The 27,816-nt window shown below is 41.8% G+C and overlaps 1 protein-coding gene and 1 long non-coding RNA gene across 2 annotated transcripts in view; one reads left to right on the top strand and one right to left on the bottom strand.

The window, feature by feature from the left end:
• SLC16A2 (solute carrier family 16 member 2) overlaps nt 1–25,733 on the top strand; it is a 115,943-nt gene extending 90,210 nt beyond the window's left edge. Inside the window, exons 2-6 of the mRNA XM_072816581.1 lie at nt 11,800–11,944; nt 15,847–16,297; nt 17,280–17,423; nt 21,291–21,519; nt 23,204–25,733. Of these exons, the coding sequence (XP_072672682.1) occupies nt 11,800–11,944; nt 15,847–16,297; nt 17,280–17,423; nt 21,291–21,519; nt 23,204–23,424 (1,190 nt within the window). The 3' untranslated portion in view covers nt 23,425–25,733. The remainder of the gene's footprint in view (nt 1–11,799; nt 11,945–15,846; nt 16,298–17,279; nt 17,424–21,290; nt 21,520–23,203) is intronic.
• On the bottom strand, nt 9,461–25,057 carry LOC140627953 (uncharacterized). Its single transcript, XR_012026428.1, has 4 exons — nt 24,298–25,057; nt 21,990–22,175; nt 12,418–12,511; nt 9,461–9,856 (listed from the first exon to the last, which is right to left on the bottom strand). It is a non-coding gene; the product is annotated as an uncharacterized lncRNA (long non-coding RNA).
• Nucleotides 25,734–27,816: the final 2,083 nt, after the last annotated feature.

Below are 27,816 nucleotides of genomic sequence, written 5' to 3'. Positions count from 1 at the left end.
AATGTTGAAACATGAAGAAGAGGGAGAAAATAATGAAGAGTAAAATTGTGGATAAATACAAAAGACTTTCCTTCTTCCTTTGTGTTATCTAAATTAAGTTTAACAGTTGAAGCAAAAATTATATTGATTCCTGATGTGGTTATCAATGTATATAAAATGTATATAAAAATTATATTATAAATGAGGGAAAATGAAGGCACATAAGGGAGGTTAGTTCTTACATTCCACTCAAACTTTAAGTTGTATACATATAATAGCTAGAGCAACCATTAAAAAGGTATACAAAAAGAGACACTCCAAAACAGTGTAAATAAATCAAAATGGAATTCTAAAAACTGTTAAAGAACCTACAGGCAGATTAGAAATGACAAATACCCACCATTTGCTTTGACGTGGATGGAACTGGAGGGTATTATGCTGAGTGAAATAAGTCAATCGGAGAAGGACAAACATTATATGGTCTCATTCATTTGGGGAATATAAAAAATGGTGAAAGGGAATAAAGGGGAAAGGAGCAAAAATGAGTGGGAAATATCAGAAAGGGAGACAGAACATGAGAGACTCCTAACTCTGGGAAACGAACTAGGGGTTGTGGAAGGGGAGGTGGGCGGGGGGTGGGGGTGACTGGGTGACGGGCACTGAAGGGGGCACTTGATGGGATGAGCACTGGGTGTTATTCAATATGTTGGCAAATTGAACACCAATGAAAAATAAATTTATTAAATAAAAAAAAAGAACCTACAGGCAGGCAGGGAAAAGAGACCTAGAGGAAGGAAAAACAGAAAACAAAAATAAAATGACCCTACCATATTAATGAGTGTGTCCATTGCAAGTAGTCAAAATACATCACTTAAAAGACAGAGATTGGCAGAGTGGATAGAAAAAAAGCCCACAAATCCCAACTATACAGAAAACTCACTGAAAATATGTATCTCCAGGGAATTATGCTGGGTGAAAAAAGCCAATTTTTAGAGGTCTATATGATTCCATTTATATAACTTAAAATAATATCACAGAGATGGAAAACTAATGGTTGCATAGGAATAGTAGGTAAATGGACTCAGTATGATTGTGAAGGAATAGTACAAAGGAGATATTTGTGGTGATGGAATAGTTCTGTATCTTGATTGCATTGGTGGTTATAAGAATCTACACATGTAAAAAAAAGAATCTACACATGTGATAAATCTATATAGAACTATACACATATATTGTACCAATGTAAATTTCCTGGTTTTGATATTGTAGTATAGTTACATAAGATATAACCATTAGGGGAAACTGAGTAAAGGGTTCATGGAACTTCTCTGGATTATTTTGGCTCTTTCCTGTGAACCTGTAATTATTTTAAAACTTAAAAGTTTAAAAGAAACCCAAATAAATAAATAAAAAAAAACTGTATTAAAAAACCTATAGCTAACATTATACATAATGATGATAAACTTGAAGCTTTAAGATCAGGTATGGCAAAGGTATCCCCCCTTACCACACTTTTCAACATCATCCTGAAAGTTCTAGTTAATGTAATAATACAAGAAAAGGAAATAACTGGTATAGAGATTAAGAAAGAAAACATAAAACTGTCTTTTTTTAAAAAAAAGGATTTTATTTATTTATTCATGAGAGACACACACAGAGAGGCAGAGACACAGGCAGAGGGAGAAGCAGGCTCCATGCAGGGAGCCTGACATGGGACTCGACCAGGTCTCTAGGATCATGCCCTGGGTTGAATGAAGGTGGCACTAAACCGCTGAGCCACCTGGGATGTGCTAAAACGGTCTTTTTATTCACAGATGATATGATCATCTTTGTAGAAAATCTGAATCAACAAAAAACTCCTGGAACTAATGAGTGATTATAGTAAGGTTGCAGGATACAAAGTTAATATACAAAAGTCAATTACCGGGATCCCTGGGTGGCGCAGCGGTTTGGCGCCTGCCTTTGGCCCAGGGCGCGATCCTGGAGACCCGGGATCGAATCCCACATCAGGCTCCCGGTGCATGGAGCCTGCTTCTCCCTCTGCCTATGTCTCTGCCTCTCTCTCTCTCTCTCTGTGACTATCATAAATAAATAAATAAAAAAAAAGAAAGTAAAAAAAAAAAAAAAAAGATAGATTTATAAAAAAAAAAAAAACAAAAGTCAATTACCTTCCTATATACCAGTAAGGAACAAATAGAACTTGAAATTTTAAAGATAAATACTATTTATATTAGAACCCCACAAATGAAATACTTAGGTATAAATCTAACTAACTAACTAATATATATATATATATATATATATATATATATATATATATATATATAATATATGATGAAAACTACAAGACTCCGATTAATGAAGTTAAAAAAGAACTAAATAAATAGAGAGATATTCCATGTTCATGCATAGGAAGACTCAATATTGTCAGGATGTCAGTTCTTCCCAAGTTGATATATAGGTTCAATGCAATCCTAATCAAAATTCAAGGTATTTTGTGGATACTAACAACTGAATCTAAACCTTACATGGAAAGCCAAAAGATTCCAAATAGCCAATACAGTATTAGAGGAGATGAACAAAGTTGGACGATGTCACTACCCAACTTCAAAACTTACTATAAGCAACAATATTTAAGACAGTGTGGTATTGGTGAGAGAATATACAAAGAGATCAGTGGAATAGAATAGAAAGCTCAGGAATAGATCCACATAAATATAGCCAACTAAACTTAGACGAAGAAGTAAATGCAATACAATGGAACAAAGATAGTTTTTTCAACAAATGGTGCTGGAACAACTGGATATCCATGTACAAAAAATGAATCTAGACACAGACATCACAATATTCTAAAAAATTAACTTAGAATGGATCACAGACTTAAATGTAAAGCACAAAACTATAAAACTCCTAGAAAATAGCAATGGAGAAAACCTAAATGACCTTGGGTAGAGCAATGACTTTTTAGATACAATACCAAAGGTACAGTCATGAAGAAAATAATTGATAAGGTAGACTTCATTAAAATTAATTTCTGCAAAAGACAATGTCAAGAGAATGAGAAAGTAAGTCACAGACTGGGAGAAAATATTTGCAAAACATATCTCTGATAAAGGACTGTTATCCAAAATATTAAAAAGTACTCTCAAAATATAGAAAGTACTCTTAAGACTCAACAATAAAAAAATGAACAACCACATTTAAAAATGTGTCAAAGTTTAGGAGAAACCTTATCAGAGAAAATACATAGATCTCAGAGGAAGGTGACAGTGGAGTAGGAGGCCCTAGAGGGCCCATATTGTCCTATGAACACAACTAAATAAGTATCAAATTATTTTAAATACCCCAGAAATTGACCTGAAGACCAAAAGAAAAAGAAACCCACAACTAAAAGAAGAGAAGAGGCCACACTGAAGAAGGTAGAAAATGTGGAGATGTGGTTTAAAGGAGAAATGGATCATGAGTGCAGCAGAGGGGAGGGAGCTATGGTCGTAGAGAAGGGCAAGAGAGAGGAGAGCACACAGGAGAATGCACAAGGAGGACATTTCTCCAAAGCCATTGGCATAAAGAAATGAAAGGGGCTGAATTTTGTGAGTGTTTGCAACCCCTGGAGCTTAAAGCCTGGAGTTATAAAGGTCAGTAGACTTGGCTAGGATAGAGCCCTGAGGGCACTGTGCTGCTCCTGGAGAGAAGGCAGGCAGACAACTAGGGGGAAGACAGTGTGGAAACAGCATCTGAGGAGTACCTGGTGTACACAGTGGGAAGATTATTCACTCTTTTTCAGAGTCATCCTTGAGAGTCAGCATTCAAGAAGACGTCTCTCTGGAAACAAATGAGCTGGTAGGTGACATTTCCCTCTCTCACCCCTCAGCTTAAACACAGAGCCACCTTCAGAAATAGCATAGTGCTGACACTGCCTGCCAAACTTACATAAAAGTTCCACCATCCCTGTGCTCTGGTGGGACTACCCTTCTCAGTCATGCTTGCCTCAGTCCCAGTGCAGCAGGCCCCTCCCCTAGACGAGCACAAACCTCTACCCACACCACATCTCCTGACCAGAGAGTTCTGCAGGGCCTCAGTTCTGGTGGAGGAGGTGTCTGGTCTCATTTCATAAAGCAGACCAGAGGACACCTAGTTAAAACTTGCCACATTCAGACCAGGGACTAAACATTGCCCATAGCAGGCAAGCAGAACCTCTGCAAATTATTGGCTTGAGGATAGAGCAGTCAAAACATAATAGCAGAGCATATACAGAGCACACCAAAGACACTTCCTGAAGCACCAGGCCCTCGGCATTAATGACCTCTTCATAAGACCACTACTTTCTGGAGCAGGAGGCATAATGGGCTTTTCTAACACAAAGAAGGCAGAGATTTAGACAAAATGCAAAAATAAAGGAATTTATCCAATGATAAATTGAATGAAAGAAGAAGATAAGGCCAGAGATCTAAATGAAACAGATAAAAGTAATATGCCTGATGGAGAATTTAAAAGCAATAATCATATTGTTGCTTCATTCAAATTTCATATTGAATGAAAGAAGAAAAGGCCACAGCCAGAGAGTGAAGTGAAACAGATATAAGTAACATTCCTGATGGAGAGTTTAAAGCAACAATCATAAGGATACAGAGATCCTTTCTCAAGCCTAGGCTTGAGAAAAGAATAGAATACTTCAATGAAACCTTTGCCACAGAGTTAAAAGAATTCAAAAACAATCAATCTGAGATAAAGAGTACAATAAATGAGGTTGTAAATAAGCTTGATGCGATGAACAGTAGGCTATAAGAAGCAGAGGAATGAGTTAGTGGCCTGGAAAACAGAGTAATGAAAAATAATGAAGCTGAACAAAAGAGAGAAAGAAGAATTATGCAACATAAGGATAGACTTAGGCAACTCAGTGACTCCCTTAAATGTAATAATATCTGTATTACAGGAGTCTCAAAAGAAAAAGAGAGAAATAGGGAAGAAAATTTATTTGAAGAAATAATACCTGAAAAATTCTCTAATCTGGGAAAAGAAAAAGATATCTAGACCCAGGAGGCAGGGAGAACTCTCATCAAAATCAACAAAAGCAGGCCAACATGAAGACATGGTAATTAAATTGGCAAAATATAGTGATAAAGAAAAAAAATCCTAAGAGCATCAAGATAAAAGAAGGTTTTAACTTACAAGAAGAAACCCCTGAGGCTAGCTGGGGATTTCTCAACAGAAACTTGGCAAGCCAGAAGAAAATGGCATAAGTACTGAATGGAAAAAAAAATGTGCAGCCAAGAATACTCTATCCAGCAAGGCTATCATTTAAAATAGAAGGAGAAGTAAAGAGTTTCCCAGATAAAAACTAAAGGAGTTCATGACCACTAAACCAGCCCTGCTTTGAGCACAAAGGAGAGACCAAAAGTGATAAAAGCAAGAAAGGATCAGAGAAAATTTCAGAGAAAAAAAATGACAAAACAAGTAATAAAATGGCAATAAATACATATCTATCAATAATTACTGTGCATGTAAATGGACTAAACACTCCAGTCAAAAGACAGAGTGTCAGAATTAATAATAATTTTAAAAGACCCTCTACATACTGCCTACAAGAGACTCATTTTAGAACTAAAGATACCTGCAGACAAGTGAGGGGATGGAGAAATATTTATCATTCAAATGGATATCAAAAGAAAGCTGTAGTAGCAATACTTATATCAGACAAACTAGACTTTAGAACAAAGACTGTAATAAGAGACAAAGTAGGGCACCATGTAATCATAATAGGGGCAATCCAAAAAGAAGATCTAATAATTGTAAATATTTATGCACACAACATGGGAGCACCCAAATATATAAAATAAATTAATGACAAATATAAAGGAACTAATTGATAGTAATGTAATAATAGTATGGGAAATTAACACCCTATTTACATCAATGGATAAATCATCTAAACACAGTATCAACAAGGAAACAATGGCTTTGAATGACGCACTGGACCAGATGGACTTAACAGATATATTCAGAACATTCCATCCTAAAAGAGCAGAATACACAGTCTTTGCAAATGCATTCTATTTTCCAGAACAGAGCACATATTAGGTCAGAAAACAGGCCTCAACAAATATAAGAAGATTGAAGTTGTACCATGCAGCTTTTCTGACCAAAATGCTATGAAACCAGAAGACAAGTACAATAAAAAATTTGGAAAGACTACAAATACAATGAAATACTACTGCATACATATTAGAATGGCCAAAGTCTGGAACACTGACAACACCAAATGCCAGAAAGATGTGGAGCAACAAGAACTCTCACTTGTTGCCAGTGGGAATGTAAAGTGTTACAGTCACTTTGGAAGACAGTTTGGCAGTTTCTTACAAAATTGAACATATGATCTAATAATCGAGCTCCTTAGTATTTAACCAAATATGTGAAAAATGTATGTCCACACAAAAATTTGCACACAAATGTTTATAGCAGCTTTATTCATAATTGCCAAAATGTGGAAGCAACCAAGATGTCCTCCAGTGCAGTAGGTGAGTTGATAAAGAAACTGTGGTACCGCCACACAATGGAATTTTATTCATCACTAAAAAGAAATGAGTTATTAAGCCATGAAAAAGCATGGAGAAACCTGAAATGCATATTACTAAGTGAAGGAAGCCAATCTGAAAAGACTATATACTGTAGGACTCCAACTATATAACATTCTAGAATAGACAAAACTATGAAGACAGTAGAAGGATTGGTGGTTGCCAGATGTTGGAAGGGTGAGGCAGGATGAATAGGTGGAGTACAGGATTGTTAGGGCACTGAAAATATTCTGTGTGATACCATGATGATGGATATATGTTATTAACCATAAAATGCTATATCAAATATAAATTTAAACTTTCTTTGCACAAAAGCTACCTTCAAGCCCAGTCATCAGTTTTCATTGTATTGTAAATATTCAGAAGGGCCAAATAATCAAGAGTTCTAGTTGATTAAATGTCAGCAAGATGATTTAGTGAATGTAATATTTTCCTCTTTGACAATACACTAGAACTATTTTTTTTGGAAATTTTTCCAGAATAATACTACATACATCATAAATGAGATCTACCATTGGCATTTTCTGCTTCCCAGCTCTCTCTCCTTTTTTTTATAACATCAGATTTATTGAGGTATAATTTACATATGGTAACACTTTTTTATATGCTCAATAATATGAATTTTGACAAAAGAATACCATACTAGAATTAAAATATATAACATTTCATCACTCTAGAAAGTTCCCTCATGCTCCCCTGGAATGAATCCTCTCCCAACCCCCATCCCTCCTCTTGGTACCCACTGATCTGTTTTTCTGTCCCCATAGTTTTGCCTTTTCCAGAATTTTATATAAATAAAATCATTTCTGTCCGGCTTCTTTCACTTAGTGTAATGCCTTTGAGAATTGTTGAAGTTTTTGCTGGTATCAGGAATTTGTTCCTATTTATTGCAGAGTTGTATTCTATTGTATTAATGTATACCCACTTATCCATTTATTGGTTGATGTACAATTTGAGTTATTGCCAAGTTTTGGCAGTTATAAAGAAAGATGTTGACTTATATTCCATTGTGTATATATACCATATCTTCTTTTTAAAGAGATTTTATTTATTTATTCATGAGAGACATAGAGAGAGGCAGAGACACAGGCAGAGGGAGAAGCAGGTTCCATGCAGGGAGACCCATGAGGGACTCAATCCCCGACCCCGGGATCATGCCCTGAGCCAAAGGCAGACACTCAACCACTGAGCCACCCAGGTGTCCCTATACCATATATTCTTTATCCATTCATCAGTCAATGGATACTTGGGTTCTCTCCATTTTTTTGGCTATTGTAGATAATGCCGCTATAAACATCAGGGTGCGTATGTCCTTTCGAGTCTGTATTTTTGTATCCTTTGGGTCAATATCTAGTAGTGCAATTTGCTGGATCTTAGGGTAGGTATATTTTTAAACACTTTGGGGAACCTCCATACTGTCCTCCAGAGTGGCTGCACCAGTTTGCATTACCACCAACGGTACAAGAGGGTTCCCCTTTCTCCGCATCCTTGCCAATGCCTGTTGTTTCTTATGTTGTTAATTTTAACCATCCTGACAGGTGTAAGATGATATCTTATCATGGTTTTGGTTTGTATTTTCTTGATAAGTGATGTTGAAGATCTTTTCATGTGTCTGTTAGCCATCTGGATGTTTTTTTTAATGATAGAGTACAAACTGTGGGTTGACAGAGGGAGGTAGGTTTGGGGATGGACTAGATGGGTGATGAGTATTAAGGAGGGCACTTGTTATGATGAGCACCGGGTATTGTATGTAAGTGATGAATTATGAATTCTACTCCAGAAACCAATATCGCGCTGTATATTAACTACCTAAAATTTAAATAAAATTTTTAAAAATGAGAACAAAAACTAAAAAATGAGAAAATATGAACATCTAGGTATAGATTTTTGTGTAAACATGTTTTCCTTTATCTTGGGTAAATACCTAGGAATGGGATTTCAAAGTCATGTAGTAATTATATGTTGAACTTTATAAGAATCTGCCAAACTATTTTCCAAAGTTGGTATACCACTTTCATTCCCACCAGCAGCATATGAGATTTCCAGTTCTTCTACATCCTCCCCAGTAGAAGGAATTGCAATTTCTTAAAAACCTTTTTAGTGGGTATGTAGGGGTATCCCGCTGTGGCTTTAATATACATTTCTTGAATGATTAATGATATTGAGCATCTTTTCATGTGCTTGTCATTCATAGTGTGTGTGTGTGTGTGTGTGTGTGTGTGTAATGTTTGTTCAAATCTTTTGCCCATGTTTTAAACTGGATTGCTTGCTTTATTCTTATTGAGTTGTGAGAGTCAACTAACACTTGTGTTCTGGATACCAGTCTTTTATCACATGTGTTTGTTGTAAATACTTGTTCCAGCCTGTGGCTTGTTTTTTCATTCTGATAACACTATTTTATGAAAGGTAGAGATTTTAAATATTGATGAAGTCTAATGTATGTTTTTCTTTTATGGATCATACTTTTTGCTAATATCTGTGAAATCTTTACCTAAATAAAAGTCAGGAAGATTTTCTCCTATACTTTTTTTGTGTAAGTTTTTTAGTTTTAAGTTTTACATTTAAGCCTATGATCCATTTGCATTAATTTTTGTATATGGTGTGACTATTGGTATTTATACAGCTTTCTTAAATATTACTACATCTGATTATTATTTAAAAGAAAACTTGGAGGAAGGCACATCAGGAATTTTAAATCCCCATTTTACAGATGAGAAAACTGAGGGTTAGAGAAGTGCTGTGTGACTTGTTCAAGGTCCCACAGCTGATAACAGGTGAAATTGCAAGGTAAGAGGTAAAACTCTGATGAGAAAGTTCGGGTTTCCTGCTGTCCCAGGTCAGTACTTTTTTGAAGCCAAGCAGCTGGGGCTCAAGTTGGTGCCCCAGCAAAGCAAAGATTCCTTCCTGGTGGGGATCTGAGCAACCTATTAGGCACTAAGATAAGAGACATAGTGGAGTAGCTGTGATCTACCTCAGACTGCACTCCTCTGACCAGCTTGGGATTCCACAATTGAAGAGAGCCAGAAGCTGGCCTGGTACCTTGCTCAGGTGATACTCAGTGAATACTTTTTTTTTTAAGATTTTATTTATTTATTCATGAGAGACGCACAGAGAGAGAGGCAGAGACACAGGCAGAGGGAGAAGCGGGCTCCATGCAGGGAGTCTGATGCGGACTTGATCCCGGGACTCCAGGATCACTCCTTGAGCCAAAGAAAGGCACTTAACCGCTGAGCCACCCAGGCATCCCTCAGTGAATGCTTTTTAATGATGATGATGAAGACTTGGAACATGTTCAAAGGAGAGATCTGAAAGTAATTACTGAGTTAGAAATTAAAGCTAAAAAGAACGTTTTATTAACTAAGGAAACTAATATTATTTTGCCTAGAAAAGAGGCCCACGAAGAAACTTGTTAACAAGTTTTCAAAGAAAAAACCTGAAAAAAAAAAGAAAAAAAATTGAGCTTTCTTTCTGAGGGGTAAGCAAAGGGAAATGGGCTGGAAGAATCTAAGTAAAAAGTAAATTTCTTCTTCCCTGGTAAGGATTGCTATGGACACTTAAAAGCCCTTATAAGCAGAATAAACTCTTCTTATTTGAGTTTGGAGTCAGGGATTTCCCAAACATCGGCTCTGATGAAGGATTTCAGCATAAAGGTTACATGACCTCTTTCCTTAGAAATCTCTGGGTGGCTTCTAAATCTGCCCTGTGTTCTCATTCAATTCTAGGAGGACTTTGTGGAATTCTCTGCTCCTTAGTTTTAGCATCTTTACAGGACTGTTTCAGTGGCCAAAATAAAATTTACCTTAGCTCCTGAAGGCTTAATGCCCATGCTCCTTGACCCTGAAGCTAAATAGAACAGTGCTTAAGGCTATAAATCTGGCTTAGCATGCCTGGAAGGGCCTAAAATGTTGGCTAGTCCAAATCTGACCCCAATTCTTGAATCCCCTGTTTTATATATAGCATCAGCTTGCAAATCTCCAATTATGGAAAGCTTCATTCATCCCAATAGAAGACATAATACAATGAACTTTGGACTAGGAATAAGAAGAGTTGGGTTTGAGTCCCAGCTCTGCCATTAACTTGCTGTGTGATCTTTGGTAAGTCCCTTCACATTTCTGGACCTGTTTCCTTATCAGTAAAATGGTAGTGGAGGACTTTTCTTTTTTTTTAGTTTATGTTGGTTTAACTGCTGTAATGAATGGCCCTCAAAAATTCAGTGGCTTATAGGATAAGAAGTTTGAGAGACTCTTAATTATTGCATACAAACTGAGGGTTACTGGAGGGGAAGTGGGTGGGAGGATAGGGTATCTGGGTGATGGACATTAAGGAGGGCCCTTGATGTAATGAGCACCAAGTGCTGTGTTTTTTTTTTTTTTTTGAGCACTGAGTGTTATATGCAACTGATGAATCACTAAACTCTACCCCTGAAACTGATAATACACTATATGTTAATTAGTTGAATTTAAATTAAAAAAAGTTTCTTCATTTCTAATGCAATGTTCAGGGAAGGGGTTCCAGATTGGAGAGGGAACTTTACTTCCCGTAGTTATCTAGGGGCCCAGACAGAACTGATGGCAGTTCTCCCAGTCTTAATACATTGCTTACAAGGTCACTTTGCAGTTGTAGCTCACAAGAAAGCAGAAATCTCATGAGAGTTTTTTATGGTCTAGGCCTGGGAGGGGATGTGGGTAACTACATGTTATTGGACTAGGAATAAGAAGAGTTGGGTTTGAGTCCCAGCTCTGCCACTAACTTGCTGTGTGATCTTTGGTAAGTCCCTTCACATTTCTGGACCTGTTTCCTTATCAGTAAAATGGTAGTGGAGGACTCTTCTTTTTTTTAGTTTATGTTGGTTTAACTGCTGTAATGAATGGCCCTCATTATGTAACTACATCCTATTGGTCAGAATTCAGTCATATGGTCAGACCAAACAGCCAAAGTAGCTGAGAAATGTAGTACAGACATGTGGGGACTAGCTAGAAGATCCCATCATATACTTGATCTCCAAAGGCTCCTTACCCCAGCCCTGAAGTTCTAGGTGTGTTTGTTAACTAAACTCCTGGTTCTCACATTGTCCTGCTCAAGTGTTATGAAAGGCACCTAACCTCTCTGACCATTAGGGACCAGCAGAATGGCAGTGAGGCCAATGCAGTGTTGCCTGTGAAAGGCCAGAGAAGAAGAACTGAGATACCAGCTGCATCACTGGGTACCACATTAAGCTAAGTTGTCTTTGTGCTTCTTTTCTCTGCAGCATGGGTAGGAGCCCTCTCAATGGGCATGATCTTCTTCTGTTCTCCCATTGTGAGTATATTCACTGATCGTTTGGGCTGCCGAATCACAGCAACTGCAGGGGCTGCTGTCGCTTTCATAGGCCTCCATACCAGCTCCTTCACCAGGTAAGGCTAGGAGTTGCTGGCTTTGCCCAAGGCTGAAGGCTGGCTTCTTTCTGGGCTTCAGCTAGGGACACTTCTCATTGCAGAATCCACTGTGGCCCTTTCCATGTAGGGCCCTCAGAGACCCTGCTTCTGAGAATAATTGTCTAATAGGATTCATCTAGGTAGGGTCTCCAGGACACATTGGTATACAATATCCCAAAGAGGACCCAAGAGTTCTAAAGTGGTGGGAGAAACCTAAGCTTGGGAGTTCATAAAGCTAGGCCTAAGTCCAGTTTTGGCCACAAAAATGGCTATGAAACAATTAATAAGTACCATTCCCCCATCTGGGCCTCAGTTTCTATATCTGCAACATGAGGGGATTAGACCAGATGGTCTTTTAAGGTCTCTTCCAGCTCTGCCAATATTCCCAATATGCTACACAACTTGCCTTCCTGGGAATGAGCTTCTGGAATGAATCCATGTGAAACACCTACCTTACAGGATTCCTGAGGGAATCTTATGTTGAAAAAGAAGTCAGCTGAACCCAAGGCTGTTTAATATTTCTGGCTTCTTTCCAGGTATTTTTGGCTGCCAAAATATGGATAATTTGGAAAAAAAATCATGTATTGGGCATGAGAAAGAATGTTTAGCAGCATCCTCCACTAGAGGTCTGGATCTAGCACCCAGCTACACAGTTAGGCCTAGACTAACCTCAGACTCTGGTCTGGTTGGTGCTACTGTCAAAACTTGGTAGAATCAGGCAAGAAGAAGGCTATAAGTTCATTCTCTGGTTTCTTTCTGCCAACCTCGCAGAAGCATGTCTGCAGGAGAAGGGAGAAATGAAACCTCCACCATGGCCTGAGGAATATGGGACTCTAAAGAAGTCTGTTGACTTTCTGCCAAAGACACTTTGGAAGTTATTATACCTCCTACTTCCAATCTGCCTGGGCTGGTATATGAGAATGCCGGCCTGGGGACATGGCTAACTTGTCAGAGACTTGCTTTCTGATCTTGGGTCACCAGAGAAGGACTACAGTTATACTCTCTAGGCCTAAGGCTCCATCACAATGGAGAGTAACTGTGTTCTGTCACAACTGGGCCCTGTGAAATGGAGCCAGCTTTCTGTATGACTTGAGCATTTCTGGCTACCCAGCCTACCTTCCAGCAGAGCTTGGATATGGCCTACAGTGATTTCCTGGCTTGACCCCATCCAACTGGGACAGAGGAGGGAAAAACCATGTCCTGCTTGGAATGTGCTCAACCCTCCTTATGGCAGCCCCTCTAAACCCTTTTAGGATCCCTCTAGTGGTTGGCCTCATTTGCCCTTAGCAAGCTGGTGCTTGGCCCCTTGAGGGAAGGAGCTAGGCCTCAGAAGTGGCTCTAGTCTCAGGACTGTTTTTTAAAGTTGAGCAGAGCAAAGTGTAAACAAATTAGCAACATACGGATCCTATTTATCTTCCAGTACACATGAGCTCAGTTGCAGGAGGGGAAGGAGCTTAGATGTATTTTTTTCTGGCACTCTTCTTTAGGCACATTGGAGTAGGCATTCTGTTCTCCAGCCCCAAAGCCCTTCCCCATCCCCTTTGCCTTTTCTGTAAGAACATCTTTAGAGCCAAGAAACTTTCTGAATGGCTTTATGTCCAGGGGAAAAATGGCTCTGCTTGTGGCTAGAGCTCTAAGTCATCCTTCCTGTTGTCTGAATCAGGGCTCTGAGTTTTTTTTTTAGCTGGCATGAGATAAGATAGAGTGTAGGCACTCTTGGCAAGCCTATGCGGGGGCTTCCTGTCTTGAGGCCCCAACTTTGGTAGAAATAGATCTACCAGACAGCACTCTGAAATAAATACCATGCTTTGCTTCCACTGGACCTCTTCTTGAAGATCTTCCTTAGACCTTCCTAATTCCTTTCCCTTAGACAAGGCCCCCAGACCAGGCCAATCCCCAAAATTCTGACAGAAGAGGAGCAGTTGGCTTAGCTATCTGTTCCAAGTGGAGGCAACCCCCTTTTAAAAAAGATTTTATTTACTTATTCATGAGAGACACACACACAGAGAGGCAGAGATACAAGCAGAGGGAGAAGCAGGCTCTATGGAGGGAGCCCGACGTGGGACTTGATCCCGGGTCTCCAGGATCACACCCCGGGCTGAGGGCAATGCCACACTGCTGGCCATCAGGGCTGCCCCCTTTTTAAAACTAAAGCTTTTGCTCATATCCAGTGAATGTAAGCAGATGAAAAGCAATATTGCCATTTGCAACAATGTGGATGGAGCTAGAGAGTATTAAACTAAGTGAAATAAGTCAGTCAGAGAAAGACAAATACCACATGATTTCACTCATGTGTCAAATTTAAGAAACAAAACATGAACATGGAGGGGGGCGGGAAATGAGAGAGGCTAATCATAAAACAGATTCTTTTTAAAAAATTTTATCTATTTATTTATGAGAGACACACAGAGAGAGGCAGAGACACAGGCAGAGGGAGAAGCAGGCTCCCCATGGGGCACCAAATGTGGGACTTGATCACCGGACTCTGGGATCACACCCTGAGCCAAAGACAGATGCTCAACCACTGAGCCATCCAGGAATCCCAGGTTCTTAACTATAGAGAACAAATTGATGGTTACCAGAGAAGTGGGCTGGGGGATTGGTGAAATATGTGATGGGGATTAAAGAATATACTTGTTGGGATAAGCACTGAGTGTTATAAGGAGGTACTGGATCACTATATTGTACACTTGTAAGTAATATTGCACCATATGTTAACTAACTGGAATTTAAATAAACACTTAAATAAAAATAAAAACAAATAAAAACAATGGTGATATAGCTGTCTTAGAACCATGAGTGCTAACACCACATCATCTCTATAACATAGGCCTAGTCCTGTGCTGTATGAGGACTGGGTCCATCTATGGGGAGCAACTGCCTGACCATGGAGAGTATTAATTAGTTAAATGGTCAGATAAGAACTATTGCAAAATATGTGGAGGCTTCAAAAAGAAAACAAAATTCTTCACTAGGTTGTGCCAGTATTGTCTAAGGGCAGATAGCTGGCCAACCTGACTTTTCCATGGCCCTTACTCTTCTGACATTTTGCCTTCTGTTACAGGGGCTTATGGCCACAGCAGAACCCAAGAGTTTTAAACCAGAACCTGTCTTACTTGGTCAGGCTCACAACTTCTTTGAGGCTCCACTTCCCATCAAGCAGCCAGGCTACTCTGGGAGGCTAATCCATATCATTCCCAGCTGCAGGAGCTAGGCTCTGGAACTTAAAGGGACTTCTTACTTCAGGATCCCCAGGGGGTCATCTAGGGTCTGGAATAAAGGGTCTTGGGAGAGCCAGACCTTGGGTAGGGCTGGGGATGAAGTGTCTCTCAGGAAACTACCAGCCATTTTCTGAAATATGAAGGGCTCTGAGCATAAAGAAATATAGTAGAGTCCCATGGATGATCTTGACCTTCCAGGATCTTGGCTCCTTGCAGAACTTTGTTGTTACTTGGGATAAAGCTGGCTGCCAGCCTACCCACGGTGTCTAGTGAGCAGAAGGTTAAACTGTTCTAACGCCCTGACTTACTCCTTATAGCCTCTTATCCAGCCATTGCATAGGTTGGTTCTGGCATTCTTTTAAACAATTCTCTCTGATGGAGTGCTATGATTCAAACTAGAGTCATGAAGATCTAAAGTCAAGTCTAAGCTTTGCTGATCCCCAGTTATGCTACACTGGTTAAATTACTTCTCTGAGCCTCTGTCTCCTCATCTGCAAAGTAGGGATTATAAAGTCCTGTTCTTTGTCTGTTCTGAGGGTCAGTGGTAAGTAGGGCTGTGGATTAATGATGGGGGTATGCAGGTCTCAGGAGGGTGACGGGAGAGGGCAGGTGGATTTCTGGTCAGGCTTCTGAGAATAGCTCTTGGTGTTTCTCCCACAGCTCACTAAGTCTGCGTTATTTCACCTATGGGATTCTCTTTGGTTGTGGCTGTTCCTTCGCCTTTCAGCCATCCCTCGTCATCCTGGGCCACTACTTCCAACGTCGTCTGGGTCTGGCCAATGGTGTGGTGTCTGCTGGGAGTAGCATCTTCTCCATATCCTTTCCTCTTCTCATCAAAACACTGGGAGCTAAGATCAAGCTCGCCCAAACCTTCCAGGTGCTGAGTACCTTCATGTTTATTCTTACGCTGCTTTCGCTCACCTACCGGCCACTCCTACCCAGTTCCCAGGATACCCCAAACAAGAGAGGTGTCCGCACCCTGTGCCAACGCATTCTGTCTCAGCTTAGAAAGTACTTCAACATGCGAGTATTCCGCCAACGTACCTACCGCATCTGGGCCTTCGGGATTGCTGCTGCTGCCCTTGGTTACTTCGTTCCCTATGTACACCTGGTAAGGAATACTACGAGGTGGACCCACTTTACCTCCATGAAGCTGCCCTTAGCCTGCCCGAAGTCCAGAGGGTGGGGTGGAGGACAGTGAAAGGGCAGAGCTGGGACCTTTGGAAAAAGAGACCAAACAATCTTTGAAGAGACCCAGAGTGGGAAAGAACACAGACTGACCTCAACAGGAAAACGATGGAGTTCCTTAGGCGAAAGCCCATGCCTGTGGTTTCCCCTGACTGATAAATATAGACAGGTTTTCAGGAGAAGATAAGCATCACTGGGATGGAGAAGACTGGCCCAGATGACTCAAGGATAGAGTTTCCTAAGAGTGTGTTCTATGGAACGCTGGTCTTTGTGGTCAAATGATTTGTTCAGGAACCAATATATAAAGTCTTTCTAGCTTCATATTGTGGCAGTCTTTTAAAGGTACCAAAAAATCCAGCAGTAAAAGAAACCCATTTAGCTTTGTTTAACCATTATCCACCCAAATTATACTGCCACAGAACTGTTAGTTGTAGTCCAGTCATTAGCTTCCATAGACCTCGTATTTCTTAAAACACACTTCTGGAAGTGTTACATGGAGGTTGGTGGATCTTCTCCCCTGGTGACCTGATGTTGCCCCATGTTATCAGTTTTGGGTCAGGAAATGGGGAGATTTGAGGGGAGCCCTTGGATTTTCTTAGTTGTTAAGGCTGTCTGTATTCTATCCTGCCAAGGCTTAGAAGGGGCTTGAAGATACCCACTCCCTTCAGCTATTGCTCAGAAGCCCAGAATCCAAAAAATCAAGGCATATGAAGCCTTTTTAGCAATTAGAAGCAACCAGAGAGCTTGTACTGGTTCTAAGGCTACAAAGTAGGGGGTTACAGGGGAGGGAGCTCTTGCCATGGTCAAGGAAAGTAAGCAGTAGAGGGTTTTGAATATGCCAACTGTTAACCAGTCAGCTCCTTTTCTTCCTCCTGTCCCTGGGGTCCTGGTGCTATGCTTTTCAGATGAAGTATGTGGAAGAGGAATTCTTGGAAATTAAGCAGACCTGGGTGCTCTTGGTGTGTATTGGGGCTACCTCAGGCCTTGGGCGTCTTGTGTCAGGCCGTGTCAGTGACTCCATTCCTGGACTTAAGAAGATCTACTTGCAGGTAAGTGTGACCACCTTGCCCTGACCACAGTGGTGTGGGGGGGGAATGTCCTGACACAGATGCTAGGTTACCTCCAGCCTTTGAGATAGAATGGTAGGTTGTGTCATTACCATTCCCTGGGCCCCACCTTTGACATGAACTTGTTGTTCAACATGGGAAAGTCAATCAAATTCTCTGAGCTTCAGTTTCCCTTGCTTTCAACCGAAGACAATCATCCTTGTACTGCCTCCTTCATCAAGATGGAGTGAGAATCCAATGAGAGTAGTGTGTAAATGGAACTAAGAACACTTTTAGAGAAAGCATTTATTAATAATGGCTCTTCCATATGAAATAGGGAAACTAAGGCCAGGAGTTAGATGCTGTCCCCATTGAGAATTGATTTCCTTGCCTCCTTATACTCTCTTGGAAGGCCTTGGGCATCGGTAGTACTGTGTGGCCCAGTATTTCTCTCCTTTAAGTCCAGGTTCAAGTCATTTACTTCTTATACTTCCAGAGTTACTTGTACCAAGCATTGGCTCTCAAATGCTATCTTCCTGATTGACAGAAAAAAAAAGTGCCAGAAAACACAACCCTACTTCCCCTCTATGGGACTCACTTTCCTCATTTGTGCAATAAGAATAATTCTTGCCTTTCTTATCTCACCTCACAGGTGAAGAACAAAATTTCTTTTGATAGGCGTGACCAGGGTTTGGGAAGTAAAAAATGTTATAGCCATGCAAGATTTTAATCCTTTGGACAGTAACACAGTCCCTCATATTGTGGAGAGTAGCCACCTAGATGTTAGAGAGGCCACTTTCTGTGTGAATTGAGCTCTGATCTGGCTTGAGACTACTGTTAAAGCTATCTGTCTTTGTCTACCTGGCAGCAGTATTGCCTTTCTGACCTTGTTGATGCTTTTTGTTCCTGCAGCTGGGTTAACCAGAAGGTACATGAATGTGGAACCCTGTGAAGGGGAAACAGCAGCCCCTCAAAACATGTGGCCACAAATAATCCATTAAAAAAGTGGCTGAGTTCTGAGTCTCCTGGTAAAGCCTTAAAAGCAATTTCAAGGGGCCCTGACATAGAAGGCATTTCTCTGTTTTCTGACAGCCCCAAGTGTTCTCTTAAATACTCTTAGATGTCTTAAACAAGAATATGATTACAGTTTTCTGTTGTGTTTCAGTCTAAATTTGCAAAAGCTGGTGAATCTGCTTTGTCAGGGCTAGGGGTGCCCTTATGGCTCATCCAATCCAACTTCTCATTACACAGAAATTGAGGGAAAGACTCATACAGATAGTCATGGCAAAATTGAATTGATATGTAGCACTTTTCTCATATTCCACTTTATGCTAAGTGGTCGGTGACAGAGCTGTGTCCCAGAGATAAGTGACTTGACTGAAGTCAACTCAAAAGACTGTGATTGAGATAAACCAGTTATGAAATTTTGGATTCCTGTGAAAATATCAGCAAATGCCTTATCTGGGTAGCTTTTTGCATAGGAGAATGTGTGGCTTTTTCAGCCTCTTCCATATGCAACCCCTCTAGTCTTCCCTGTCATTATCAGCTGCTCCAAGATGCTAATGGTGTTAGAAATCAGGGTAAACTAGCACTGGGCCAGGACTTTATCTTGAGGAAAAGGAGCAGCCCTTGCCTAGCCATATAGCTCATTTCTCACCACAGTCCCTAGGAGATAAATAGGGTCCAAGCAGCTTCTGCTTTCTATTGTGCAGAGGGAGTTCCAAGGGAGTTAGAGGCATTAACTAGTCAGAAGCAGAATTAGGCTTAGGGCCCAGTGCTTCTGCTGATCACTTCCTCTACCCACCCAACACTTTCTCTCCCCTTTTCCAGTCTTACTTAACCTAATGTTACCACTTAGAGTAATATAAAATAATCTTAGAATGTTATAGCTAAAATATATCTTTACTGATTGTAGTCCAACTCCTTCATTTTACAAATTGAGGAACTGAGGCCTAGAAAGGGAAAGTGACTTGGTTCAAACTCTTCTTGCTGGCAAATGTCTCAGGCAGAAAGCACAAGACATGGATAAAATTCTTTCTCTTGAGCTACTCAAGATAATCCATCACAGGCATTTGCCTCACTTTCTCCCTGGGTCAGATGCATTAAGTATAGGCCTGGGAGAGGAAAAGAGTGTATACAACTTCAGGTTCTGAAGAGATATCCACTAGACCCTGTAGTTCCTACTATTGGCAAAGACAGGTACATATATCTGGTGTCAAGCCCCTGGACAGTCTGCTAGAAAGAAATGGTGATAACCTGCAGGACAGCCTCACTTTGGGCCAATCCTTGATGTCTGATTCTCAGTTCAAAGAGGGATTTTTAATTTCTAAACTTGGCAAGGCCTCATGGAGGGTGTTAAGGGCAGCTAGATACAATAGGTTTAATTAGAGATGATTGAAATCAGTTAATGGGGTCCTTTGTGTTGTGTAATGGTATTAACTCTTAATTGCCATACCATTATGGCTTGGTTGATAGGTGGGTCTGGTTTTTATCTTATCGTTGTACATGAATCTCTTAGAGGTGAAGCTGGGATATCAGAGTTCTTATTCCTAGATTCCAAAACAGCCTTGGAAAAGTTCAAAAGTCATCCAATGAAGAGATTTCCTCAGATGGCTCAGCCAGGACATTTCTTATTGTTTATAAAAACCAACTGACCAAAAAAACAAAACAAAACAAAGCAAAACAAAACAAAACAAAAAACAAATAAACAAAAACCAACTGACCATCCTAACAAATCCACTGCCAGTTATAACACAGAAAATCTTTAGGGCTTGAAAGAGCCTTGACCCTCCTACCCACCCCATCCATGTGGTCATGTGATGGCTTACCCTTCCTGGGTAAGTTTGCTTGCCTGTATGTGAAAGACTAGAAAATCCTGAATCCTATCAAGGACTTCGTAAACAGATCAGGTCTTAGCCCTGACCCTGGGATGACCTGGCTCTGCTGACTAGAGTGGGTGGAAAGGGGTTTATTTCTCTGCCTGCACCCCAGGTCTTCAGTCTGGCTCACTGACACAGGTTGCAGATGACCTTAATCAAAAGACCAGTTGCTCTTCTCTCTGTTCAGTGGGAAAAAAACAGCTCCTGGAAAGACAGTTTCTTTGATTTGAAGTCATTTTGCTTATCCCCAAGAAAGCCTGGTGGCTAGTCAATGCCCCTGAGCTGGCTTCAGGCTCCCTAGAACCACTCCTAGTGTCTTAGTTCTCCTTAAAGTCCCCTTTATTACCTTTATATGGTGCCCAACCAAGTCCAGAGGACCTCCACAGCCATGCTATCTGACATGGGTGGCGTGTCCCGTGTCCTAAATCATAAGGAACCCAAGTGAACTTCCCAATGGTTTATGTCACGACAGTGTGTTTTCTAAAAGCAGCCATGCACATAAATAGGCACTGGGTTCTTCCTCACTTCAGGAAGCTGTGCCTTCCATTCATGCCCCCATCTGAACATCATTCAAGTTCCCTTCCTCTTAAGATATCTTACTTGGATCTGAGAATACCAGCATGGTCTGATTCCAGACCTTAATGCCTGGGACAGCCAAACACAAGATCAGAAAAACAGCAATTTCCTTTAGCCTGGAATCCAGTGAAAAGACGACTTCTTAATTACAGGGGCTATGTCCCCTAACTTAAAAAAAAATCTTGATGGAATCACTGTTAAACAGGGGCTGTCTTAAAAATCTTGAATCCTTCAGTGCAGCACTTAGAAGGGGCCTAAGTAACCAGATAGCCTAACTGCTCTCTCTCTCTCTCTCTGTTGACACCTCCATCCCAGTTTATAGATGGTAGAAATGAAACCCTAAGAAAGGAGATATGATTTGCTATGTGGTCTTGACTGACAAGCACAACATGACCTAAGGCCTTTGCTCCTCTAGGTCATCTCCTTCCTGCTCCTGGGCCTGATGTCTATGATGATTCCCCTGTGCCGGGGCTTTGGGGGCCTCATCGTTGTCTGCCTCTTCTTGGGCCTGTGTGATGGCTTCTTCATCACCATCATGGCCCCCATCGCATTTGAGCTGGTGGGCCCAATGCAGGCCTCACAGGCAATTGGCTACCTCCTTGGCATGATGGCCCTGCCGATGATTGCTGGGCCCCCCATTGCAGGTGAGGCTGATATTACAGGGAGGGCATGAGTGGGGGAGTCCTGTCTTACCTGGGCCCTAGCAATCCTGAGCACCTTGGCTTGAAGTCCCTTTCACTCTTATTCTCTATTTAAGAAGCCTTGTTAGAGTGCATGAAACCCTTTACCACTATTGATGGAACCCCTTACCACTATATTTAGTATACATGCATGGATTCATTTTTTTGAGAATGGGCTTTTCATGGCTGTTTCCATGGGGTTTTATTTTAGACAGCCTAGCTGATTCCAGGAGGATAAAGAAATGAGTTTCATCTTCTTGATCTTTCTGTTGGTCCAGTATCTTTCTCTCTCTCTCTCTCTCGCTCTCCTCTCTCTCTCTCTCTCTCTCTCTCTTTCTCTACGTCTATCTCTATCTCTTTATAAAGGTAATTATTTGCAAGGTAGTTGTGCAGAAAGAGAAGAGAAAGTGGATCCTAGCTTTATTAAGACTTACAGACACACCCCTTCTTCTCTATTGGCTTCTGAACTGAGCCTGTAGAAGAGATTTGATTAAAGTCAAATCCTAGGACCGGGCCAGTGAGGCTTACTTCCAGCAGGTAGCAGGCAAAAATGTTGGCTTGCAGTCTTTCAATACTCTCAGTTTCCTTCTCCACTCTCCAAGAAGAGCATTGTTGATACCCTAGGGAACATGGGAAACAAGAAAAAACAATGAAAAGAGAACTTCATTTCTTTTCTTTAAAATTTATTGCAAATATTGATTTATATCTCTAGGCTGGCCAACTGGACTAATTCAACAAATATCCCTTGAACGCCGATTCTGTGAAAGGCATTGTAAGGGCATGTAATGCTGTGTGATAGTGACAGAAGATTCCACCCATGCCTTTGTGCAACAGCCACACTATTCACTAGGGAAGGGGAGCCTCTATCCAGTCTCTGATCCCAGAGGTGGAGCCCAGAATCCACCTGTTTTTCCATTTTGCTTACCATCTAAGCAGCCCAAAGGCTTATTTTCCTTTCCTCAGTAGTATTTCTGGGCTCATTTTTCCTATGAGGTACCCCACATTAGCTTCTGAAGGCAAGCAGGGGAGTTCTTGCATACCACGCCAGCCATATTCATGGTATTGGCAACTTATAGAAACCCAAAGGAGCCAACCATATCTGTAACTGGGATGAAAAATACACATATAGCCTTCTCTTAGGGTGAATGGAAACTTCAGAGAGAGGGAATTTCAGAGAAAGAGGAAATAGGAACTTAGCTGAGTTGTTCCACAAGAACACTCTAGTCTAAGTTGGGAGTTGGAGGGTATATATCACTATGAATCAAGGCAAGACCTGGCCATCTTCTGTGGAACTCTTTTAAACTGGGTTCCCTCCTAACTCCATACCTAGGAGTGACTAGAAGTTAAGCTGTAGCTTCATGAAAGTAAAAAATGGAGAATTTTAAGAGAAGCTTCATTAGCCTCTTTCATAATAGGCATTAACCTCAAGGGCCTGCAGCCCCATTATCTCAGGGAGGAGCCACCTGACTTTGTAACAGAGCTTTTATTTTTTACATTAGGAATGTTTGAACTGAAGGGGCATTTGGGTCAAGGTAGTGCAGGCCAAGGTTCTCTGGATGGGCATTATTATGGTCCCTAAATGAGGCAGAGAGCACCTTTGGGCAGGAGAGCAAAGCTGAACTTGACTTGTCTTTCTTGACTGTTTCAGGCCTACTCCGCAACTGTTTTGGAGACTACCATGTGGCCTTCTACTTTGCTGGTGTGCCCCCCATCATTGGGGCTATAATCCTCTTCTTCGTCCCTCTGATGCATCAAAGGATGTTCAAGAAAGAGCAAAGGGATTCCAGCAAGGATAAGATGTTGGCCCTTGATGCAGACCCCAATGGGGAGCTGCTGCCGGGATCCCCCATCCCTGAGGAACCAATCTAATGCATTTTCCTTGCCATTGTATGCTCCTCCCCAACCCTTTGCCTTCACCCCACTCTGCTCAGCATTTACATTTTTGCCATCAGCACACTTGTTCTCAAACATGCACACACAGCAGTTCAGCCACCTGACCAGCCCCTTCGAGCCAAAGCTCCTGTTAAACTCATTAACCAAATTCTCCCTGTGAATGCCTTTAAACTTGCTAGGGTCCTTCTCTCAGGATCTAGGAAAGCTTGGGATCTCCCTGGCCTTTGGAACATCTCCACATACTTTCTAACACCTGGAGATGGTACCTACTGGCCCCAGCTTGCTAGTTACCCACTAAAAGCAACTTCCAAAGGTGCTATTGTGTCCCTAGGAGTCTGGTGGGAAGACCCAAGCCTCTGTGTGCTCAGGAGTTCCTTGCCATCTGTCCTTGGGGGCCATTGGTAACGGGGCAGAGAAAGGGCAGAGAGGTAAAATCAGACAAGGAGACTTGTTTAGTCTCAGAGCTTCTGAGGGCTGTGGCTTCCCAAGAGCTGTGGGTGACATTACTTTACAAATGTACAAATAGTCTCCCCATCATACAGTTGGTTAACAATCTGCCTCCTTCTTCTTTTCTTCATTTTTTTCCTTTACTCCTTCTTCTTCCTTCTCTTCCCCCTCTATTTCTTTTTGATTGTCACGGATGTATGGGTGCTTGAAGACAGAGGGACCTAGAGCTTGGTCCAATCAGCCTCACCTTGGCCCAGCCCACCCCTAATATTATCATCAATTCCACTCATCTCAGGCTGAGCTTTACATCTCACTTTTTGGCTCAAGCTGCTATAGTTATAAACTGGAAGAATAGAATATCACATAGGGAAGGGGCCTTAAATACCATAAGGTTCCACTCACTGATTTTTACAGATTTCCCAGGCCAGTGCATTAACCTGCAGGCACTTCCAGCTCCCCATCTGTGTATTCACCTGTCAAAATGCGAAGAAATTACTTTCATCTCAGCAGGCAGAGGAGCGACTGATGACGGGGAAGGGCATGGTTGGGGGAGGGGCAATAGTTATTGACCTGGCAAAGGACCAACTCCTCCATTTCTCATTAGTCATGATAGGTTAATCTTTCCACCTGGGGCAGGGCAGGAAAGGGACTGTTTTAGGGAAAATCCCATTCCCTACCTGGATCCCCAAAAGGTAGAAGTGGTAGCTGCATGTAGGATTTAACAGTTTCTTTTAGAAAGAGGAAATCTTAACCTTTACCACCCAGTATGTCTCCCATGCTGGGCATCCTGAGCCACTCTGGACATTAAAGGTGCCAGGAAAGGTAGACTCTGGACCATCTTAATCCCCCTGAAATAGGTGCCAGATGCTTACCTATGTTCAGATTTTGGGCAACACTCTTGCTGAAGAGCATTTCCAGCCAGGCTGTGTCCAAGTTAGCTCAACTCACCTCCTTAGGAGCTCAGTCTCTCTCCTTACTTGGTCTCTTTGTATTTCTTTCTCTCTATTCTGGGCCTTTGTCTGTTGTGCTCCTGTTACCCTAATTTTTTTTATCACCTTCTTATCAGGCATCCTTGGTTGTTACTTGGAGCTAACAGTGACTTGCCACCCTAACTCAGAGCATCCAGGGTCAGGAGGATGAGGAGGTTCCCTATGAGGGGCTCCAAAGAAAATAGTGGTCCCTAACCATAACATTTTCCATTACAAACAGGCAGCTGGGGCATGGTTGGCTTATGATGGCCTCATTCAAGGCCAACGTCCTGCTTTTATTAACTTCCCAAAGGAAAACTCACTGGCTCTTAGCCCTGTGGGTAGTAAGGGACCTAATTATCCTCCTGGCTCAAATAGCATGGGACAGGGGAAGCTGGGCCCCAGGAGCCTTGTAACTCCAAGGAGAGACCATTGAAAATATTGGAGCAACAAAACCCCTGCTCCCATTTCTCCTGTCCCTCCCCCACCAAGTCATAGGAGGGCAGTCTCCAGGGCCTCCTTTGTTGCTCAAGGTGAAGATAGCTCTTAAAAATCAGGCTGCCAACCACTTCTCTCCAGATGAAGGAAAGACATTCACAGGTCCCAAATCTGCCCTATCAGTTATCACATAACATAGTTGGGGTGTCAGTTTATTTCTTCCACATATGTGCATGTACATGTGTGAGCTTGTGTGCTTTTGGAGAGAATGTTGGTTGGTGAACGCAGCTCAGTATTAATATTTAGGGTATGATGCAGCCTCTAATGCAGCACAGTTAAATCTAGGAGAACGAACAAAATTTGGGAGCTTGAGATCTGAGACATTTAAATCCTCAAAAGGTTTGGAACAAAATAAACAGATCTAAAAATCTAGATTTGGTGTGTGTGTTGCCTATAGGGTAAAATAGTTTTAATCTAGTTAACAGTGGGAAGTTTGGCTTCAAAACTGAAATCTCATTTCAAATAAAATTTCGGCCAGGGTCTTTACTCTCTGTGAGAGCAGAAATTGGAAAAGGAGCTATATATAAAAGGGGCTTGGAGACGGATGGACTATTCAGGATTAGATTTTTAGGGAGCCCTGAAGTGGAAAAGTAGTGACTTTACAAGATGAGAACACAGTAGCTGAAGCCAAGTGGAGGCCTTACCAAGGCTACCACCTTGCTACATACATGCCATGTTGAGAATGGACAAAGACCTTAGCAACAATCCATTTTAATTCTCTCCCTTGTTATCTATGGGAGAATGTGAAGGGACTGGTATAGCTGAGTAACAGCCAGACAGCAACAGACCCTGGAATTGAGGGTGATGAAGGAGAGAGACCTACAACAAATGACAAAGCTGAGAGTACCTTTGTCCATCCTCTGCATTGAATTTAATGGGGAAACTGAGGCCTGGAGAAAGCAAGGGACTGAGCAGGTTCACATAGTTCATCAGTGACAGAGCATGCCAAGACATGAACTTCTGGGCCAGTTCAAACCCCTTATTTTACAGATGAGGACATACATACTTCTGGTGTTCTTGCTTTCCAAGCACTCCAGACTTTCATGCAGCCTTGGCCTTGGAATGCTGGTCCCACCTACTGCTTTTGACCCCCAGGAAACCAAAAGGTACAAATAAAGTCCATCTCTCTGTGGTCATATACTGAACACGGGAGGGGTAAAGAGAGGGGGCTGGTTTTCTCTAAGAGAGGGTTTACTACTCTGCTCTTGGTGACTGTCATTTCTCCCCTGACTCAGTACAGAAATCCTCAGGCTGCCAGCCTCCTTGTCTCCTCCCAAGGAGACTAATTACTCTGCCTTGCTGCCTAGCTCTAGGCCCTCCCACACAAGTTCCGCTGCCCCTTCAGTCCCTCCTCTAGTAGCCCCAAAACCCCAGTCTTTTGATCACTTAGAGCATTAGATTTCAAAGCCATGGAATCCCATACTTTTTATGATCACAAGCTCTCCTCCAGGGCCTTTTCATGTCTGAAGAAGGAGCCAGCAGCTCCTCTCCACTTCTCCACAGCAGCAGAGTAGGCCCCCTGAAAGGAATAACAGATGCCCCCAGGAAATCCCTGATGTCTGACAGCTGGTGCCTAGATAGAGTGGGTGCTGGTTTGAACTAGAACCCTTGAAGGAAGTTCTGAAATTTTAATGAGCTGAAATATACAGGAGACTCCAGAGGCACAAAGAAAGGGATTAGATATCCAAGTCTTACAGGGATTTAGGAGGTTTTGCTTTAGAAGGCCCTCAATTCCTGCCTTTCAGCTCTCCCTAGTGGTCACCAGAAGCAGAGGTCCATGGCTGATTTTCAAGTCAAAAAACTATTTTCTAGGGACCTGCTATGTGTCAGGCACTTTGCTAGAACTCGGGGATTTCAGAATGAAAGAAGCAGAGGTGGAGAAAACAAAGAGAAAAAAAAAAACAAGAAAGAATTTGTACTATTTTTTTTTCTGAGATACTTTTTTCTCCTGGATCCCAGCAGCTCAGAGTTTACTGACCTCAGAGCCTTTGAGACCAGACAGGAACCACCAGGGCCCTTCCAATACCAAGGCCCCAGCATTTCTACCTCCTCACTGGCGACTGACCTCCCTCTAGCCAAAGCCACCTGGAAGAACTATGTACTCTACAGCATTGGTTTCCTGCTGAGCAGAGCCCAGCTGGATAAAATTAGCCCATTGCTCACATCTAACAAGTGCCAGAGCTGAGCCCAACAGCACTCTTGCCTAGCCAGTAGGAAGCGTGGACGGACAGCACCTGTCAAGCAACCCCAGCCCACAACCTCCTTGCTCCACAGGCCTACCTGCTCCAGGGATGGAAGGCTAGAGGCAGGAGACCACTACCCTTGTTCCACTGCACACCCACCCTACACTGCCCTTGCAATGACTGGGCCCTGGAATCCATGGATGGGGGTGCTAATCAGTACCACTTCTCACCAGGTGTCCACATCTACCTCATGCTCACACTCTGGGAGTGCC

The sequence above is a fragment of the Canis lupus genome, chromosome X, assembly GCF_048164855.1.
Source record: "Canis lupus baileyi chromosome X, mCanLup2.hap1, whole genome shotgun sequence".
Lineage (NCBI taxonomy): Eukaryota > Metazoa > Chordata > Mammalia > Carnivora > Canidae > Canis > Canis lupus.
Note: the sequence above shows the minus strand (reverse complement) of the source record. Positions and strands in the feature narration are given on the sequence as shown.